This window comes from Coregonus clupeaformis, chromosome 20 (assembly GCF_020615455.1).
Source record: "Coregonus clupeaformis isolate EN_2021a chromosome 20, ASM2061545v1, whole genome shotgun sequence".
Taxonomy (NCBI): domain Eukaryota; kingdom Metazoa; phylum Chordata; class Actinopteri; order Salmoniformes; family Salmonidae; genus Coregonus; species Coregonus clupeaformis.
In genome coordinates this window covers 47,191,388-47,212,522 of record NC_059211.1, presented here as the reverse complement: position 1 = coordinate 47,212,522, position 21,135 = coordinate 47,191,388, and the positions used below count along the sequence as shown (strand labels likewise).

General features: G+C 40.9%; 2 protein-coding genes and 1 pseudogene across 3 annotated transcripts; all 3 read left to right on the top strand.

Moving 5' to 3' along the window:
* The first annotated feature begins 579 nt into the window (after positions 1 to 579).
* Positions 580 to 2,307, top strand: LOC121532717 (annotated as a pseudogene).
* A 4,262-nt stretch (positions 2,308 to 6,569) lies between these two features.
* Positions 6,570 to 8,607, top strand: LOC121533549 (complement factor D). Of its 2 annotated transcripts, XM_041839595.1 has the most exons (5): positions 6,570 to 7,078; positions 7,384 to 7,534; positions 7,714 to 7,855; positions 7,978 to 8,244; positions 8,358 to 8,607. In XM_041839595.1, exons 1-5 carry the CDS (start codon positions 7,018 to 7,020, stop codon positions 8,508 to 8,510), a joined length of 774 nt encoding a protein of 257 aa, XP_041695529.1. In that variant the 5' UTR covers positions 6,570 to 7,017; the 3' UTR covers positions 8,511 to 8,607. The 2 variants fall into 2 exon arrangements, with proteins under 2 accessions (XP_041695529.1, XP_041695528.1); XM_041839594.1 differs by having other exon boundaries at positions 6,570 to 7,534.
* Positions 8,608 to 11,974: 3,367 nt separating this feature from the next.
* Positions 11,975 to 20,158, top strand: LOC121533548 (mast cell protease 1A-like). Its single transcript, XM_041839593.1, has 5 exons — positions 11,975 to 12,093; positions 17,447 to 17,597; positions 17,789 to 17,930; positions 18,348 to 18,614; positions 19,941 to 20,158. The coding sequence occupies exons 1-5, from the start codon at positions 12,033 to 12,035 to the stop codon at positions 20,091 to 20,093; spliced, it is 774 nt and encodes a 257-aa protein (XP_041695527.1). The 5' UTR covers positions 11,975 to 12,032; the 3' UTR covers positions 20,094 to 20,158.
* Positions 20,159 to 21,135: the final 977 nt, after the last annotated feature.

The following is a 21,135-nucleotide window of genomic DNA, read 5'->3' as shown; positions in this document are numbered from 1 at the left end:
TGACTAAATACTTTTTTCCCCACTGTTTATGAACTGTAACTCAGTAAAATCTTTGAAATTGTTGCATGTTGCGTTTATATTTTTGTTCAGTATAAATACAAGCATTACAGTTGTATTGCTGTAAATGAGAATGTGTTCTCAGTCAACTTACCTGAAAAAATAACGGTAAAATAAATAAATAAATAAAAAGAATGAATACTATCTGGAATTACAATTACTTTAAGCAATTTTTTACGTGTCAGGATTAAAACTGTCCATCTGTTTGATCAAAGAAAGTGCAGTAATAATACCACTAGGTAGGAAAATATATATATATCATCTTAGGGCTGTTTTCCAGCTAATTTTAAAAGTCACAATGTGGTGGATGATCTAGGCCTATAAAAGGTGTCAATCGATAGTATGTATGGTAAGTTCACACTCTGAGAGGTGAGATCCTGTGAAGCTAGCAGGTGGTACATCCTGTGAAGGAGTTCATAGAGACACTCACCACTTCTAAACTCACCAGTCTGAGAAGACAAAGACCCCATCTCTCACTCTCTCACACTTTCAATCACGTTCTCAGACACGTTCTTTGACAACATGGCTGCCACATCTCTCCTGCTCCTGCTCATCACTCTCCTGCCCACTCCAGGGCTCACAGGTAAGACCAAACATCACCTTTGACCTCTACTCACTCTGGGGTGAGAGGGCAGCAGAGTGGGGAAACTTTTGACCTTCTCACCCTCATCTATTCTCTAGAACAGCAAAGGGACGCTAGGGACATAGACACACAGAAGGTCTTCTTTCTGGTTTTATAATGTAACCTGACAATTATGGTACAATTAATCAATTAGTTGTATGGTAAAGACCAGAACAATTGATGTGATGAAAAACAATTCAATATCTTGTATCGACATGATAGCCCACCACTGCTTGCGTTTCATTAGGGCAAATATCTCTGTCCCAGCTAACCAGGACTCTGGCATAGTGAATGGAGCAGAATCCAGACGCAACTCCAAACCCTACATGGTCTCTATACAAAACAAGACTAAGCATATCTGTGGAGGGTTCCTCGTGTCTGAGAGCTTTGTCATGACAGCCGCCCACTGCTACATATGGTAATTGTGTTTTACTCTTATCCTATTGAACTATTTAGGTAAGAAAAAAATGACATCTACAACTTTAACTACTCACACCAAAAAGTAATAAATGATTCTGTGGTATCTGTTAAAAATGGCATATTTGTTTTATGCTGTAGAATGTTCTGTGTGCTCAGTAAGTAGACTGTGGTTTTCTCTTTCTCAATCTGACGGTTATGGTTGGTGCTCATGACATTACAAGGCAGGAAAGTTGTTGTTACATCATTGATGTGAAATATTACCACATACATCCTGGTTACAATGCTAAGACATTGGAGAACGACATCATCCTGTTGCAGGTACATGGCAGAGAAAGTATGCACAGTGTGAGAATGTCTATTAGCTTAGCATTATCACACCATTACACCAACAATAAATGCCAATAGACCTTAGATCTAATGGAGAGAAAAAAACAAACAAGCACAGTCAGGTTTGTTCAAATCCAGTGTAGTAGTCATGTATGAAAACATTTCAAGATGTGTATAATAATATTTTGTATAATATCATGTTGCTTATTGGAGAATCAACTGTATGGTCATGTGCTCCAAATGTAGCTTGTCAAAACTACCCCGAAGAGCAAAGCTGTGAAGCAGATCCCTCTCCCTAAGAAAGACCAGGACATCAAGGCAAAATCCTTCTGTACTGTGGCAGGGTGGGGTGCCACCAAAACAGGCGGTTCTGCAAACCCACGCCATCTGGAGGTGAACGTCGCTGTTGTAGACAGAAGTTTCTGCCAGAGATCTTGGGGGAAAACTGGCACCATAACCCCATCTATGATATGTGCTGGTGGTACTGCTGCTGATTATAAAGGTGTTTGCGAGGTATGGTCATAGAATGTCTTTAATTCTGATAATGCATTAATTATAAAGTGACTTTCTTTGTAAATGTAGAGTAATTTAGTTTTTTCCCTCCATTGTTTCAACTATTATTGCAGGGAGATTCAGGAGGTCCTCTGGTGTGCAAGGGGACAGCAGTAGGAGTTGTGTCCTTTAACCAGAAAGACAACTGCAATGAGCCACAGAAGCCCAACGTCTACACCAAAATATCCAAGTATCTTTCCTGGATCAAGTGTATCATGAAGTATTAAGGAATGAAATATACATTGAGTGAGTAATAAATTAAGAGTTTATTTCCAAAACGCTATATTTACCAATTCTTCACATTTGTGTTTATTCATCAGAAATGATTGCTTATGGGTACATTCATTACCATTTTCAGATTTTTTAATTCATAGATTTCAGATGTGTATGAAAATGTTTTTTTTATTTTTTTGCTAAACGCTATATATGCATTGTTTAGCTGGAATGGAATACATAGCCTTGCTCAGAGAAAGAGATTTTGTTTAACAAGTGATAACTTTTTTTCTCAAAAAGGTAGGGGTCAAAATTATTGACACCCCTGTATTCAATACGTTTCAATACCTCACCTTGCAAGGATAGTGGTACTGAGCCTTCTTCTAAAATGTTTTATGAGTTGGAGACATAGCCGCAAGAAGTGGGGGGAGGGGGGGGGGTGCATTTAAAAAAATGGTAATTCATTCCTTTTACATTTTAGTAGGCACTCTTATCCAGAGCAACTTACAGTAGTGAGTGCATACATTTTCATACTGGTCCCCCGTGGGAATCAAACCCACAACCCTAGCGTTGCAAGCGCCATGCTCTACCAACTAAACCACATCATATCATCACAAACCACTTGATGTCTCAATGTACTCAATTACTGTATTGTGCATTGTGTTTCTTCATGGAAAGTCCACAGGTACAAAACCTAGATGACCAGCCTGCGTACAATACAGTAATGTACATTTACATGAAGCGGTTTGTAACGATGGTAAATTAATACTGCACAAAAAGTGGTAGTTTTCCATGTTATTTGATCAAGAAAAATATTTAATTTGATGTGGATGTTTTGGGTCTTTGCCCATAACTTTGCACCTTTTGATGTAAATGTTTGAGGACAGGGTTTTGTTCTTTTTGGATTCCATTAGAATGACGACCGCAGAGAAAGGAACAGGGCAACAACTCTTACAATTCCAACTATGGAATCTTGCAAGATACTGTTCTTAATTTTATAACTAACAACCTTACTTTGCCAAAACGGAGATGCTGAAAAAAAATGTTTTGCTCGCGCTACAGACATCTATATCGGTCCTCTAATACAGGACTAGTGAAGGCCCAGTACACTACTTTTGTGAAAAAAATTATTTAAAAAAAGTATAATATCTGTTTTTATTAATTATTTATTTTTAATTCCGATTTTTCAGGGGGTGCTACAGCATCCTCAGCACCCCTACTTCCCGCGGCTATGGTTGGAGAACACATTGGGAGGGATCTTAGACCATTCCATTCCTTCATACAGAATCCTTCCAGATCCTTGATATAATTTGTCTTTGCTTATGGACTGCCCTCTTCAAATTCACACCACGGGTTTTCAAGTCCAGAGAATGAGATGTCCATTGCAAAATGTTGATTTTGTGACCAATACTTGTTAAACAAAATGTATTTCTCTGAGCAATTGTATTAGTATAGAAGAATATGATTTCCACACTTTTTCAGAAGTATTTACAGTTGAAGTCGGAAGTTTACATACACTTACACAAACCACTCCACAAATGTCTTGTTAACAAACTATAGTTTTGGCAAGTCGGTTAGGACATCTACTTTGTGCATGACACAAGTAATTTTTCCAACAATTGTTTACAGACAGATTATTTCACTTATAATTCACTGTATCACAATTCCAGTGGGTCAGAAGTTGACTAGGCCTTTAAACCGCTTGGAAAATTCCAGAAAATGTAGTTGAGGTTTAGGGTTTGGTGAATGATTTGTCCCAAATACAATGCTTCTAGTTTTGAAATATTTAAGACTAACTTATTCCTTGCCACCCATTCTGAAACTAACTGCAGTTGCAGTAATTTCAGTTGCTGTGGTAGCTGACATGTATAGTGTTGAGTCATCAGCATACATAGACACACTGGCTAGTTGTTCATGGTTGGCATGTAGTGGTTACATTGACACACAATGGGGTCACACCCAGGAGGGCATCGACCTCCATGTAAGACACATACTGTAGCTCTTGAATGAGGATGGATTCCCTAGTGTTATACAAAACACTCTGGGTTAATATTACACACAGTAACAATGCATTGTAAAAAAAATATATATATACATATAATAAATAAAAATACAACAACAAAAACATTGAATGTGGGAAACCAGCACCATGTCTATTAATTAAACTGTGGACGCTGCTCCATCTCTTGGTTGTAAGACTAAATAACTTTCAGAAATATTTCTGACTCTCTTGTCCCCTCTGCTGGATATACTACAGTACCTCAGACACATGGCCTTTCAAAATGCAATTTCTAAACTAAAAACAAGCATTACAGTGATATCAAGCATAAATACTTTTTGGAATTACAAATACTTAAAGCCATTTTTCAAGTGAAAAAGTCAGGATTAAAACTGTATATCTGTTTGATCAAAGAAAGTTAACTAATACTGTAGTACCAGTACACGCTCAGAAAAAAAGGTGCTATCTAGAACCAAAAAGGGTTCTTCAGATGTCCCCATAGGAGAACCCTTTGAAGAACCCATTTTGGTTCCAGGTTGAACCCTTGTGGTTCCAGGTAGAATCCTTTTGGATTACCAGGACGTGTACTCAGAGCATGCACGGACCAACTGGCAAGTGTCTTCACTGACATTTCCAACCTCTCCCTGACCGAGTCTGTAATACCTAAATGTTTCAAGCAGACCAGCATAGTCCCTGTGCCCAATAATGCGAAGGTAACCTGCCTAAATGACTACCGCCCCGTAGCACTCATGTCGGTAGCCATTAAGTGCTTTGAAAGGCTGGTCATGGCTCACATCAACACCATCATCCCGGAAACCCTAGACCCACTCCAATTCGCATACCGCCCGAACAGATCCACAGATGACGCAATCTCAATCGCACTCCACACTGTCCTTTCCCACCTGGACAAAAGGAACACCTATGTGAGAATGCTGTTCATTGACTACAGCTCAGCGTTCAACACCATAGTGCCCACAAAGCTTATCACTAAGCTAAGGACCCTGGGACTAAACACCTCCCTCTGCAACTGGATCCTGGACTTCCTGACGGGCCGCCCCGAGGTGGTAAGGGTAGGCAACAACACATCTGCCACGCTGATCCTCAACACCGGGGCCCCTCAGGGGTGTGTGTGCTTAGTCCCCTCCTGTACTCCCCTGTTCACCCACGACTGCGTGGCCAAGCACGACTCCAAAACCATAATTAAGTTTGCTGATGACACAACAGTGGTAGGCCTGATCACGGACAACGATGAGACAGCCTATAGGGAGGAGGTCAGAGACCTGGCAGTGTGGTGCCAGGACAACAACCTCTCCTTCAATGTCAGCAAGACAAAGGAGCTGATGGTGGACTACAGGAAAAGGAGGGCCGAACAGGCCCCCATTAACATCAACGGGGATGTAGTGGAGCAGGTCGAGAGTTTCAAGTTCCTTGGTGTCCACATCACCAACAAACTATCATGGTCCAAACACACCAAGACAGTCATGAAGAGGGAACTACAACAACTTTTCCCCCTCAGGAGACTGAAAAGATTTCACCCTCAGGAGACTGAAAAGATTTGGCATGGGTCCGCAAATCCTCAAAAAGTTATACAGCTGCACCATTGAGAGCATCCTGACCGGTTGCATCACCGCCTGGTATGGCAACTGCTTGGCATCCGACCGTAAGGCGCTACAGAGGGTGGTGCGTACGTCCCAGTACATCACTGGGGCCAAGCTCCTGCCATCCAGGACCTATATACTAGGCGGTGTCAGAGGAAGGCCCAACAAACTGTCAAAGACTCCAGTCACCCAAGTCATAGACTGTTCTCTCTGCTACCGCATGGCAAGCGGTACCGGAGTGGCAAGTCTAGGTCCAAAAGGCTCCTTAACAGCTTCTACCCCCAAGCCATAAGACTACTGAACAATTAATCAAATGGCCACCCAGACTATTTACATTGACACCAGTCACTTTACCCCTACCTACATGTACAAATTACCTCGACTAACCTGTACCCCCTCACATTACATTTTACATTTTAGTCATTTAGCAGACGCTCTTATCCAGAGCGACTTACAGGAGCATTTAGGGTTAAGTGCCTTGCTTAAGGGCACATCGACAGATTTTTCACCTAGTCGGCCCGGGGATTAGAACTAGCGACCTTTCGGTTACTGGCACAACGCTCTTACCCACTAAGCTACCTGCCACCCTCGGTACCGGTACCCCCTGTATATAGCCTCGTTATTGTTATGTAATTTTATTGTGTTACTTTTTATTTAATTTATTAAATTTTTTCTTTAGTTTATTCAGTAAATACTTTCTTAACTCTATTTCTTGCATTGTTGGTTAAGGGATTGTAAGTAAGCATTTCACGGTTAGGTCTACACCTGTTGTATTCGCGCATGTGACAAATAACATTTGATTTGATTTGATGTAGAACCCTTTGCACAGAGGGTTCTACATGCTACCCAAAAGAGTTATGCTTAAAAGGGTTCTACCTGAAACCAAAAAAGGGTTATCTTATGGGGACAGTCGCAGAACCCTTTTGGAACCCTTTTTTCTAAGAGCGTAGGTTGAAAAATATATATAATCTTAGGGCTGTTTTCCAGCGAATATTAACAGTCACAATGTGGTGGATGATCTAGGCCTATAAGAGGTGTCAATCGATAGTACGTATGGTAAGTTCACACTCTGAGAGGTGAGATCCTGTGACGCTAGCAGGTGGTACATCCTGTGAAGGAGTTCATAGAGACACTCAGCACTTCAAAACCCACCAGTCTGAGAAGACAAAGACTCCATCACTCACTCTCTCACATTCTCGAACACATTTTCAATCACGCTCTTTGACAACATGGCTGCCACATCTCTCCTGCTCCTGCTCATCACTCTCCTGCCTGCTCCAGGGCTGACAGGTAAGACCAAACTTCACCTTTGACCTCTTCTCACTCTGGGGTGAGAGGGCAGCAGAGTGGGAAACTTTTGACCTTCTCACCCTTATCTATTCTCTAGAACAGCAAAGGGACGCTAGGGACATAGACACACAGAAGGTCTTCTTTCTGGTTTTATAATGTAACCTGACAATTATGGTACAATTAATCAATTAGTTGTATGGTAAAGACCAGAACAATTGATGTGATGAAAAACAATTCAATATCTTGTATCGACGTGATAGCCCACCCCTGCTTACGTTTCATTAGGGCAAATCTCTCTGTCCCAGCTTACCAGGACTCTGGCATAGTGAATGGAGCAGAATCCAGACGCAACTCCAAACCCTACATGGTCTCTGTACAAAACAAGACTAAGCATATCTGTGGAGGGTTCCTCGTGTCTGAGAGCTTTGTCATGACAGCCGCCCACTGCTACATATGGTAATTGTGTGTTTTACTCTTATCCTATTGAACTATTTAGGTAAGAAAATGACTTCCACAACTTTAACTACTCATTTTTGTTCTCTGGTATCTGTTAAAAATGGCATATTTGTTTTATGCTGTAGAATGTTCTGTGTGCTCAGGTGCTCAGTAAGTAGACTGTTGTTTCCTCTTCACAGGGGTGTGAATCTGACGGTTATGGTTGGTGCTCATGACATTACAATACCTCGAAGTTCTTCTTACATCATTGATGTGAAAGATTATCACATACATCCTGGTTACAATGCTAAGACATTGGAGAACGACATCATGCTGTTGCAGGTACATGACAGCGGAAGTATGCAAAATCCAGTGCAGTAGTCATGTATGAAAACCTTGGAAGATGTGTATAATAATATTTTGTATAATATCATCAACTGTATGATCATGTGCTCCAAATGTAGCTTGTCAAAACTACCCCGAAGAGCAAAGCTGTGCAGCAGATCCCTCTCCCTAAGAAAGACCAGGACATCAAGGCCAAATCCTTCTGTACCGTCGCAGGGTGGGGTGCCACCAAAACAGGCGGTTCTCCAAACCCATGCCTTCTAGAGGTGAATGTAGCTGTTGTAGACAGAAGTTCCTGCCAGAGATCTTGGGGGAAAACTGGCACCATAACCCCGTCTATGATATGTGCTGGTGGTACTGCTGCTGATTATAAAGGCGTTTGCCAGGTATGGTCATAGAATGTCTTTAATTCTGATAATGCATTAATTATAAAGTGACTTTCTTTGTAAATGTAGAGTAATTTAGTTTTTTCATTCCCTTATTTCAACTATTATTGCAGGGAGATTCAGGAGGTCCTCTGGTGTGCAAGGGGACAGCAGTAGGAGTTGTGTCCTTTAACCAGAAAGACAACTGCAATGAGCCACAGAAGCCCAACGTCTACACCAAAATATCCAAGTATCTTTCCTGGATCAAGTGTATCATGAAGTATTAAGGAATGAAATATACATTGAGTGAGTAATAAATGAAGAGTTTATTTCCAAAACACTTATGGGTACCTTCATGTGTGTGTGTAAAATATTACTGTTCTCAGATTTTTTATTAATAGATTTCAGATGTGTATGAAAATGTTTGTGTTTGTTGTTGTAGGCTGTATATCCATTGTTTAGCTGGAATGGAATGTTTGTATCCTGTATATTTGACTGTGATATGATGTTGTCTCACCTAGCTATTTTAAGATTAATTAACTTACTGTAAGTCGCTCTGGATAATAGCATCTGCTAAATGACTAAAATGTCAATTTTTTTATTTGTTTTACATACAGATCTCATATTACTGTATTGAATTATATATAATAAAAAAAACATGTATGTTGATGTCACCAATCTAACATTTGTACATTTCTTTATAATGTTTTTTGTTATTTTTGTTATTTCTTACATTTGACTGCGTAAAACCTAGCAGTACTACTTATTTCTCTGATAGTGAGGCAAATATATAGCATTTTGCATAAAAAAAACCCAGAAACATGATTATCTGTCTGAAATGAAACCATCAAGTGATAGATTTTTAACAACTACATGTCTGTCATTGAACAAATCCCATGCCATGATTAGATAGTGTAAAAACACACCAATCTCTTTCATAATTTCTTTAAACAATAAAAGCTAATTCACCAACATTTCTGAAAAAGGATATTTGGAGTTTTGGAATGAAACTCTTCAAATATATATCACTGTATCAAACAGAAAAGGATGTCCGTTCTTCAATGAGCTCTGTACCGTGTCTGTGTGCCTGTGAGAATGTGTTTGCGGACGTAAGAGAAACTGTTTATGCACGCACATGTATGTGTGTATTTTAGTTGATTTCCATTAACAGCCTCAAGTCATTTCTTCACTGTAGATAAAGGCTATATACGGTTAAAAATATGACCAAGCTCTTTAAGTCAACGCAAGTAGCCTCATGTGTGTATATTCATCCGATGTACAGTATATACGTACAGATTGCATTTGGATTACTGTTACAGAGCTTTTGGGTTACCGGTAATTGGATTCGTTCTGACATTTCTTTTTTTAAATGTTTTTATTTGTTTGACATTTTACTGCATTGTTAGGAGCTAGTAACATAAGCATTTTGCTGCACCTGCTATAACATCTGATAAACTGCGTACATGACCAATAAACTTTGATTTGATTTGAGTATACATCTTTAGGCAGCTAGCTCTTCTTGCATCTTCAGCAGTCATCACCCAACACCACCACACGTGGAAACTTGTCTCTCTGTTTCTGTGTGCTGAGAAACACTCAGATGTAGTTTCACAGAAGAATACCACCAAGGTCCAAGATTATTCAACAAGGTTCCACTTCAATGATCACAACACAACTTCCTCTTAATCTGAAACTAACATTGCATTTAATGTTTTACTGTTGTTTCTATAGTGACTTGAAAGGTATGGCCCTTTCGTAGTTAACATGTTGTTTCTGAATAGGTGCACTGTGTAGGCCAATATCTATCTCAACTAGTTTTCATTGTGAGTCCCCCGTCCCCGTCCCCGTCCCCACTCTCTTGCTCCCTCTGCTAGATATAACCATACCTGAGAGTCTTGACACAACAGACATGAGACAAGACAAAAGCATTTACCACTAAGTATGAAGAAATGTATCATAGTGCTGTTTTCACTGGAAATGTGAATGATCACAATGTGATAATCACAATGACAGGATTCTGGCATAGTGAATGGAGTACAGGCCAGGTGCTACTCCAAACCCTATACGGTCTCTGTACAGGCAAAGACACATATCTGTGGAGTGTATGTGTGTGTGTGCATGTGTGTGCTGATTTCCAGCAAAAGCCTCAAGTCATTTTCCATGAGTCACTACTGACATGAACAACATAGGGTTATTATCATACAAGTCTTTAGACACATAGGCTACATGGAAACAAGTAGTGAAGAAAACAAAGTAGCTCTGGTTTCATGAAGGCGACACAATACTCTGAAACTACACCACTGCTTCCTCTGAATGCCAGAAGCCTTGGTCACTGTGGTTCATCTATCTGGTTCGGAGTGCTGATAGCACGGCACTAATGCATTGCAAACTTAGCAGATGCAAAAAGTGGTTCACAGCGCGACTGAAAGCAGACTGAGATGACAATAGCAAGGTCTGCCACATTTTATTTTATTTTATTAGGATCTCTTTTAGTCCTCATTTGGACTAATCTTCCAAGAGTCCTTAAACATTAAAATACAATGTATAATACAATCAAATGTTCACCTATAACACACTGGTACAAACAACAGATGTAATACACTGACATATTGACCAGATAAATACTCTGACAGAATATTTAGATTTAGATAGATTGGTTCCTTCCTCTACCATAGTCATGCACATCCTTCCAATGTATTATGTTTAAGTAGTTCTAAAGTATTGTATGACTTTTTATATTGAAAGGTTTTTGGTTTGCTCAGATAAATAATTCAATTTCTTTATTGCGCTGAATCTAAATGTTATTTTGCCAATTTCTCTTCTCTGCCGGGATAAGACATAGATGGCGGACAATCTATTCCTAGTATTGACTGAATGTCTGTCTCTTACCAACTGAATCCTGTTGTGAATGGAGTTTGGCCGTTTTAAATAGTGTACATTGTGAAATGAAATAAGCATGTTTTTTAGGTATCTAGAGTGGGGTGATCACACAATGTTAACGTCTAGTTGTTCATGGTTGGCACGTAGACACATAATGGGATCAAAGAAAGGAGGGCATCGACCTCCATGTAAGACAAATAGCTATTGTCTTGAATGAGGGAGAAAGCACAGACAATTTAAATAGGTAATTACATGGGATAAGCTGGTGGAATTCTCTGATGTTACACAAAACACGCTGGGTTAATGTTGCACAATGCATTGTAGGAGGGGGGAAACACTGAATGTGGGGAAACCAGCACCATGTCGATTCTTTCAACTGGGGACGCTGCACCATCTCTTGGTTGTAAGACTGAATAACTTTCAGAAATATTTTTGTCTCTCTTGTCCCCTCTGCTGGATATACTACAGTACCTGAGACACACGGCCTGACAAAATGAGTATTCAATTATTTCTTACCTAAATACAATTATTACAGTGATATCAAGCATGAATCCTTTCTGGAATTACAAATACTTAAAGCCATTTTTCAAGTGAAAAAGTAGTGATTAAAACGGTATATTTGTTTTATCAAAGAAAGTTAACTAATAGTACAATTAGGTAGGAAAATATATATCATCTTAGGGCTGTTTTCCAGCGAATATTAACAGTCACAATGTGGTGGATGATCTAGGCCTATATGAGGTGTCAATCGATAGTATGTATGGTAAGTTCACACTCTGAGAGGTGAGATCCTGTGACGCTAGCAGGTGGTACATCCTGTCTCATAGAGACACTCACCACTTCTAAACCCACCAGTCTGAGAAGACAAAGACCCCATCACTCATTCTCTCACATTCTCGAACACATTTTCAATCACGCTCTTTGACAACATGGCTGCCACATCTCTCCTGCTCCTGCTCATCACTCTACTGCCCGCTCCAGGGCTCACAGGTAAGACCAAACGTCACCTTTGATGTATACACACTCTGGGGTGAGAGGGCAGCAGAGTGGGACATTTTACCTTCTGACCCGCATCTATTCTCTAGAACAGCAAAGGGACGCTAGGGACATACAGTGGGGAAAAAAAGTATTTAGTCAAATCAAATCAAATCAAATCAAATCAAATTTTATTGGTCACATGCGCCGAATACAACAGGTGCAGACATTGCAGTGAAATGCTTACTTACAGCCCTTAACCAACAGTGCATTTATTTTAAACAAAAAAAGTAAGAATAAAACAACAACAAAAAAGAGTGTTGAGAAAAAAAGAGCAGAAGTAAAATAAAGTGACAGTAGGGAGGCTATATATACAGTAAAATAAAGTGACAGTAGGGAGGCTATATATACAGGGGGGTACCGTTGCAGAGTCAATATGCGAGGGCACCGGCTAGTTGAGGTAGTTGAGGTAATATGTACATGTGGGTAGAGTTAAAGTGACTATGCATAAATACTTAACAGAGTAGCAGCAGCGTAAAAAGGATGGGGTGGGGGGCAGTGCAAATAGTCCGGGTAGCCATGATTAGCTGTTCAGGAGTCTTATGGCTTGGGGGTAGAAGCTGTTGAGAAGTCTTTTGGACCTAGACTTGGCACTCCGGTACCGCTTGCCGTGCGGTAGCAGAGAGAACAGTCTATGACTAGGGTGGCTGGAGTCTTTGACAATTTTGAGGGCCTTCCTCTGACACCGCCTGGTATAGAGGTCCTGGATGGCAGGGAGCTTTGCCCCAGTGATGTACTGGGCCGTACGCACTACCCTCTGTAGTGCCTTGCGGTCAGAGGCCAAGCAGTTGCCATACCAGGCGGTGATGCAACCAGTCAGGATGCTCTCGATGGTGCAGCTGTAGAATTTTTTTGAGGATCTGAGGACCCATGCCAAATCTTTTTAGTCTCCTGAGGGGGAATAGGCTTTGTCGTGCCCTCTTCACGACTGTCTTGGTGTGTTTGGACCATGATAGTTCGTTGGTGATGTGGACACCAAGGAACTTGAAGCTCTCAACCTGTTCCACTACAGCCCCGTCGATGAGAATGGGGGCGTGCTCAGTCCTCTTTTTTTTCCTGTAGTCCACAATCATCTCCTTTGTCTTGGTCACGTTGAGGGAGAGGTTGTTGTCCTGGCACCACACGGCCAGATCTCTGACCTCCTCCCCTATAGGCTGTCTCATCGTTGTCGGTGATCAGGCCTACCACTGTTGTGTCGTCGGCAAACTTAATGATGGTGTTGGAGTCGTGCCTGGCCATGCAGTCATGGGTGAACAGAGAGTACAGGAGGGGGACTGAGCACGCACCCCTGAGGGGCCCCCGTGTTGAGGATCAGTGTGGCAGATGTGTTGTTACCTACCCTTACCACCTGGGGGCGGCCCGTCAGGAAGTCCAGGATCCAGTTGCAGAGGGAGGTGTTTAGTCCCAGGATCCTTAGCTTAGTGATGAGCTTAGAGGGCACTATGGTGTTGAATGCTGAGCTGTAGTCAATGAATAGCATTCTCACGTAGGTGTTCCTCTTGTCCAGGTGGGAAAGGGCAGTGTGGAGTGCGATAGAGATTGCATCATCTGTGGATCTGTTGGGGCGGTATGCAAATTGGAGTGGGTCTAGGGTTTCTGGGATTATGCTGTTGATGTGAGCCATGACCAGTCTTTCAAAGCACTTCATGGCTACAGACGTCAGTGCTACGGGTCGGTAGTCATTTAGGCAGGTTATCTTAGAGTTCTTGGGCACGGGGACTATGGTGGTCTGCTTGAAACATGTTGGTATTACAGACTCAGTCAGGGACATGTTGAAAATGTCAGTGAAGACACTTGCCAGTTGGTCAGCACATGCTCGGAGTACACGTCCTGGTAATCCGTCTGGCCCTGCGGCCTTGTGAATGTTGACCTGCTTAAAAGTCTTACTCACATCGGCTACGGAGAGCGTGATCACATAGTCGTCCGGAACAGCTGGTGCTCTCATGCATGCTTCAGTGTTGCTTGCCTCGAAGCGAGCATAGAAGTGGTTTAGCTCGTCTGGTAGGCTTGTGTCACTGGGCAGCTCGCGGCTGTGCTTCCCTTTGTAGTCTGTAATAGTTTTCAAGCCCTGCCACATCCGACGAGCGTCAGAGCCAGTGTAGTATGATTCAATCTTAGACCTGTATTGACTCTTTGCCTGTTTGATGGTTCGTCGGAGGTCATAGCGGGATTTCTTATAAGCGTCCGGGTTAGAGTCCCGTTCCTTGAAAGCGGCAGCTCTACCCTTTAGCTCAGTGCGGATGTTTCCTGTAATCCATGGCTTCTGGTTGGGGTATGTACGTACGGTCACTGTGGGGACGACATCATCGATGCACTTATTGATGAAGCCAGTGACTGATGTGGTGTACTCCTCAATGCTGTCTGAAGAATCCCGGAACATGTTCCAGTCTGTGCTAGCAAAACAGTCCTGTAGCTTAGCATCTGCGTCATCTGACCACTTTTTTATTAACCGAATCACTGGTGCTTCCTGCTTCAGTTTTTGCTTATAAGCAGGAATCAGGAGGATAGAGTTATGGTCAGATTTGCCAAATGGAGGGCGAGGGAGAGCTTTGTATGCGTCTCTGTGTGTGGAGTAAAGGTGGTCTAGAGTTTTTTTCCCTCTGGTTGCACATTTAACATGCTGGTAGAAATTAGGTAGAACGGATTTAAGTTTCCCTGCATTAAAGTCCCCGGCTACTAGGAGCGCTGCATCTGGATGAGCGTTTTCCTGTTGATTAATGGCCTTGTACAACTCATTCAGTGCAATCTTAATGCCAGCATTGGTTTGTGGTGGTAAATAGACAGCTATGAAAAATATAGATGAAAACTCTCTTGGTAAATAGTGTGGTCTACAGCTTATCATAAGATACTCTACCTCAGGCGAGCAAAACCTTGAGACTTCCTTGGTATTTGATTTTGTGCACCAGCTGTTGTTTACAAATATACAGAGACCGCCACCCCTTGTCTTACCAGAGTCTGCAGTTCTGTCCTGTCGATGTAGCGTATAGCCTGCTAGCTGAATGTTATCATTGTTGTCGTTCAGCCACGACTCCGTGAAACATAAGATATTACAGTTTTTAATGTCCCGTTGGTAGGATAACCGTAATCTTAAATCGTCAATTTTATTCTCAAAAGATTGAACGTTGGCTAATAGGATTGATGGGAGAGGCAGTTTACTCGCTCGCCGTCGGATCCCTACGAGGCACCCGGATCTGCGTCCCGCGATATCTCCGTCTCTTCCTCACGCGAATGACGGGGATCTGGGCCTTGTCGGGTGTCTGTATGATATCCTTCGCGAACGCCTCGTTGAAGAAAAAATATTCGTCCAATGCGAGGTGAGTAATCGCTGTCCTGATATCCAGAAGCTCTCTTTGGTTATAAGAGACGATGGCAGAAACATTATGTACAAAATAAATTACAAATAACGCGGAAAAACACACATAATGGTACAATTGGTTAGAGGGCTGTAAAACGGCAGCCATCTTCTCCGGCGCTGTTCTCACCAATTGTGCAAGTTCTCCCACTTAAAAAGATGAGAGAGGCCTGTAATTTTCATCATAGGTACACGTCAACTATGACAGACAAAATGAGAAAAAATAATCCAGAAAATCACATTGTAGGATTTTTAATGAATTTATTTGCAAATTATGGTGGAAAATAAGTATATGGTCAATAACAAAAGTTTCTCAATACTTTGTTGTATACCCTTTGTTGGCAATGACACAGGTCAAACGTTTTCTGTAAGTCTTCACAAGGTTTTCACACACTGTTGCTGGTATTTTGGCCCATTCCTCCATGCAGATCTCCTCTATAGCAGTGATGTTTTGGGGCTGTCGCTGGGCAACACGGACTTTCAACTCCCTCCAAAGATTTTCTATGGGGTTGAGATCTGGAGACTGGCTAGGCCACTCCAGGACCTTGAAATGCTTCTTACGAAGCCACTCCTTCGTTGCCTGGGCGGTGTGTTTGGGATCATTGTCATGCTGAAAGACACAGCCACGTTTCATCTTCAATGCCCTTGCTGATGGAAGGAGGTTTTCAGTCAAAATCTCACGATACATGGCCCCATTCATTCTTTCCTTTACACGGATCAGTCGTCCTGGTCCCTTTGCAGAAAAACAGCCCCAAAGCATGATGTTTCCACCCCCATGCTTCACAGTAGGTATGGTGTTCTTTGGATGCAACTCAGCGGCGTAGTGTGTTACTGATGGTAGGCTTTGTTACTTTGGTCCCAGCTCTCTGCAGGTCATACACTAGGTCCCCCCGTGTGGTTCTGGGATTTTTGCTCACCGTTCTTGTGATCATTTTGAACCCACGGGGTGAGATCTTGCGTGGAGCCCCAATTCGAGGGAGATTATCAGTGGTCTTGTATGTCTTCCATTTCTTAATAATTGCTCCCACAGTTGATTTCTTCAAACCAAGCTGCTTACCTATTGGAGATTCAGTCTTCCCAGCCTGGTGCAGGTCTACAATTTTGTTTCTGGTGTCCTTTGACAGCTCTTTGGTCTTGGCCATAGTGGAGTTTGGAGTGTGACTGTTTGAGGTTGTGGACAGGTGTCTTTTATACTGATGACAAGTTCAAACAGGTGCCATTAATACAGGTAACGAGTGGAGGACAGAGGAGCCTCTTAAAGAAGAAGTGACAGGTCTTTGAGAGCCAGAAATCTTGCTTGTTTGTAGGTGACCAAATACTTAATTTGCAAATAAATTCATAAAAAATCCTACAATGTGATTTTCTGGATTTGTTTTCCTCAATTTGTCTGTCATAGTTGACGTGTACCTATGATGAAAATTACAGGCCTCTCTCATCTTTTTAAGTGGGAGAACTTGCACAATTGGTGGCTGACTAAATACTTTTTCCCCCCACTGTAGACACACAGAAGGTCTTCTTTCTGGTTTTATAATGTAACCTGACAATTATGGTACAATTCATCAATTAGTTGTATGGTAAAGTACAGTAAAAGCACAAATATGGAAAACCCGGTGCCGAATTGCAATTGAAAATATTTTGGTTTCCAGCGAGACAGTCTTTAAACAAATTCGAATTGATCTGAAAAGGAGAAGAACCATTGAAACGAAACGTGGAGGGGGTGAACGATGGGAAGTTGTTGACTTTTGAATCCCTTAAAATCATTCTCAATCTTTCTTCATTATGAAATGTAAATGTGATATAATGTATGGTATTGATGTTAATAAAGCTGATCTTGTTATAAAAACACAATTTTTTAAAGTAAATAGCAGAATGTCATGAAAAATTATTCAATATCTTGTATCGACGTGATAGCCTACCACTGCCTACGATTCATTAAGGCAAATCTCTCTGTCCCAGCCTACCAGGACTCTGGCATAGTGAATGGAGCAGAAGCCAGACTTAACTCCAAACCCTACATGGTCTCTGTACAAGCAAAGAAGTCACATATCTGTGGAGGGTTCCTCGTGTCTGAGAGTTTTGTCATGACAGCCGCCCACTGCTACAAATGGTAATTGTGTGTTACTCTTATCCTATTGAACTATTTTGGTAAGAAAATGACATCTACAATTTAAACTACTCACACTGAAAAGTCATAAATGATTCTGTGGTATCTGTTAAAAATTGCAGATTTGTTTTATGCTGTAGAATGTTCTGTGTGCTTAGGTGCTCAGTAAGTAGACTGTTGTTTCCTCTTCACAGGGGTGTGAATCTGACAGTTGTGGTTGGTGCTCATGACATTACAAGGCAGGAAAGTTCTTCTCACATCATTGATGTGAAATATTACCACATACATCCTGGTTACAATGCTAAGACATTGGAGAACGACATCATGCTGTTGCAGGTACATGACAGCAGAAGTATGCACAATGTGAGAATGTTTCTTAGCTTAGCCCCCCATTCCTCAAATAATAAATGCCAAATGTACTGTTATAAATAACATATCTACATAGATTAACATTTCATTTAATGAGGTGTAATTTACATCTACATTTTAGTCATTTAGCAGATGCTCTTATGCAGAGTAACTTACAATAGTGAGTCCATACATCTTCTTTTTATTTTGTACTCGTCCTCCGTGGGAATCAAACCCACAACCACAGCATTGCAAGCGCCATGCTCAACCAACTGAGCCACACAAGACCCATAGTCGCGTATGAAAACCTTTGAACATGTGCATACATAGTAGCCTATTAATGTTGCATAATATATCATATAGTGTATTAGAAAACCTAACTACAGACATGTACTCTAACTGTAGCTTGTCAAAACTACCCGGAAGAGCAAGGCAGTGCAGCAGGTCCCTCTCCCTAAGAAAGACCAGGACATCAAGGCCAAATCCTTCTGTACCGTGGCAGGGTGGGGTGCCACCAAAACAGGGGGCTCTGCAAACCCATGTCTTCTGGAGGTGAATGTCACCGTTGTAGACAGAAGTTCCTGCCAGAGATCTTGGGGGAACACTGTCACTATAACCCCGTCTATGATATGTGCCGGTGGTACTGCTGCTGATTATAAAGGCATTTGCCAGGTATGGTCATAGAATGTAGTTAAAGGGCAACTCCACTACTTTTCAACTTCATTTTCAATATCTCCAGCACAATACCAGTGTCAACATATGTGAAAATGGCGCATTACTACGCTTTGTAGAAAAAATATCAAGTAAAGAAGTTCTACCCAATGACATCATCAAAAGATAAAACATTTTCAGTCACTATGTGATTCGTGGTGACATGGGGAGCAAGGAAATACCCTCCCTTGGGCTAGAAACTCGTTGCAGGTCTTGAAAATCACTGTGTTTTTTTAAAACTTTTAATCCTACCCTTTGATTTTTTAGGACCTTTCTTCTTACAGTATCTTTTTAACCACAGATCTTAGAAATGTGTTTTCACATATGAACAGTTAATTTCCAAAACGCTATATCCACAAATGTTTTCAGATTTGTGTTTTTTCATCAGAAATGATTGCTTATGGGTACCTTCATGTGTGTGTAAAATTGTTATGTTCTCAGATGTTTTGTTCATAGATATTAAATATGTATGAAAATGTGTTATTTTTGCAAAACGCTATATATCCATTGTTTAGCTGGAATGGAATGTTCGTATCCTATATATTTGACTGTGATATGTGGTTGCCTCACCTAGCTATCGTAAGATAAATGCACTTACTTTACTGTAAGTCGCTCTGGATAAGAGCATCTGCTAAATGACTAAAATGTCAGATCTCATATTACTGCAGGTAGCCTAGCGGTTACTGGTTCAAATACCTAAACCGACTATGTGAAAAATCTGTTGATGTGCCCTTGAGCAAGACACATAATCCAAATTGCTCCTGTAAATCACTCTGGATAAGAGCGTCTACAAAAAATTTAATATTGATGTCACAAAAGTATCATTTATACAGTTAGTTATAATTTTTTTATTTATTTGTTACATTTGACTGTGTAAAACCTAGCAGTACTACTTATTTCTGTGAGAGTGAGGTGGATATGTAGCATTTAGCAAAAAAAAATAGATTATTTGTCTCTCTGAAATGAAACCATTAAGTGATATATGTCTGTCACTGAACAACCCCATGCCTCGATTAGATAGTGAAACAACACAACAATCGCTTTCATAATTTCTTGAAACAATAAAAGCTAATTTACCCACATTTCTGAAAATAGATATGCTGCATTTTGGAATGAAACTCTTCATATGTAGACACTGGTTTGGTGCTGGAGATAATGAATATGAGGTTGAAAATTGTTGGAATTGCCCTTTAATTCTGATAATGCATTAATTATAAAGAAGCGATTTGCTTTGCAAATGAAGAGTACGTTTGTTTTTTCCCTCCCTTGTTTCAACTATTATTGCAGGGAGATTCAGGAGGTCCTCTGGTGTGCAAGGGGACAGCAGTAGGAGTTGTGTCCTTTAACCAGAAAGGAAACTGCAATGAGCCACAGAAGCCCAACGTCTACACCAAAATATCCAAGTATCTTTCCTGGATCAAGTGCATCATTAAGTATTAAGGAATGAGACATTAATAAATATACATCATTGTATGAAACAATAAAGGCTGTCCGTTCTTCAATGAGCTCTGTACCGTGTCTGTGTGCGTGTGAGAATGTGAATGCTCGACTAGGAGAGAGTGTATATGCATGCACGTCTATGTGTGTATTTTTGTTGATTTCCATTAACAGCCTCAAGTCATTTTCATTTTGATTACTGTTACAGTGCTATTTGGGGAGTTAATTGGATTCATTCTGACATTTATTGATTTGTTGTCGTTTTTTTATTAAATTTTAGTGTATTGTATTCGTGTACTTGTTTGACATTTTACTGCATTGTTAGGAGCTAGTAACATAAGCATTTCGCTGCACCTGCTATAACATCTGATAAACTGCGTACATGACCAATAAACTTTGATTTGATTTGAGTATACATCTTTAGGCAGCTAGCTCTTCTTGCATCTTCAGCTGTCATCACCCAACACCTCCACACGTGGAAACTTGTGGTCAAGACAACAGAGTAGCTCTGGTTTCATGAAGACGTCACAATGCTTTGAAACCAAACGAAAGCTTATTTTTTCAGACCAGAGGACATGGTGATCACTGTGGTCTGTCTGTCTGGCGTCTGTCTGTATGTACAGTGCCTTCAGAAAGTATTCATACCCCTTGACTTATTTCACATTTTGTTGTGTTACAGCCTGAATTCTAAATGGATTAAATATATGTTTTTTCTCACCCATCTACATTTGAGTCATTTAGCAGACGCTCTTATCCAGAGCAACTTACAGTTAGTGAGTGCATAATGTTTGTTTTTTTTCATACTGGCCCCCTGTGGGAATCCAACCCACAACCCTGGCGTTGCAAACGCCATGCTCTACCAACTGAGCTACACGGGACTACACGCAATACCCCATAATCCCAAAGTTAAAACATGTTTTTAGAAATTTGTACAAATGTATTGAAAATGAAAAACATAAATATCTAATTTACATAAGTATTCACACTCCTGAGTCAATACTTTGTAGAAGCACCTTTGGCAGCGATTACAGCTGTGAGTCTTTCT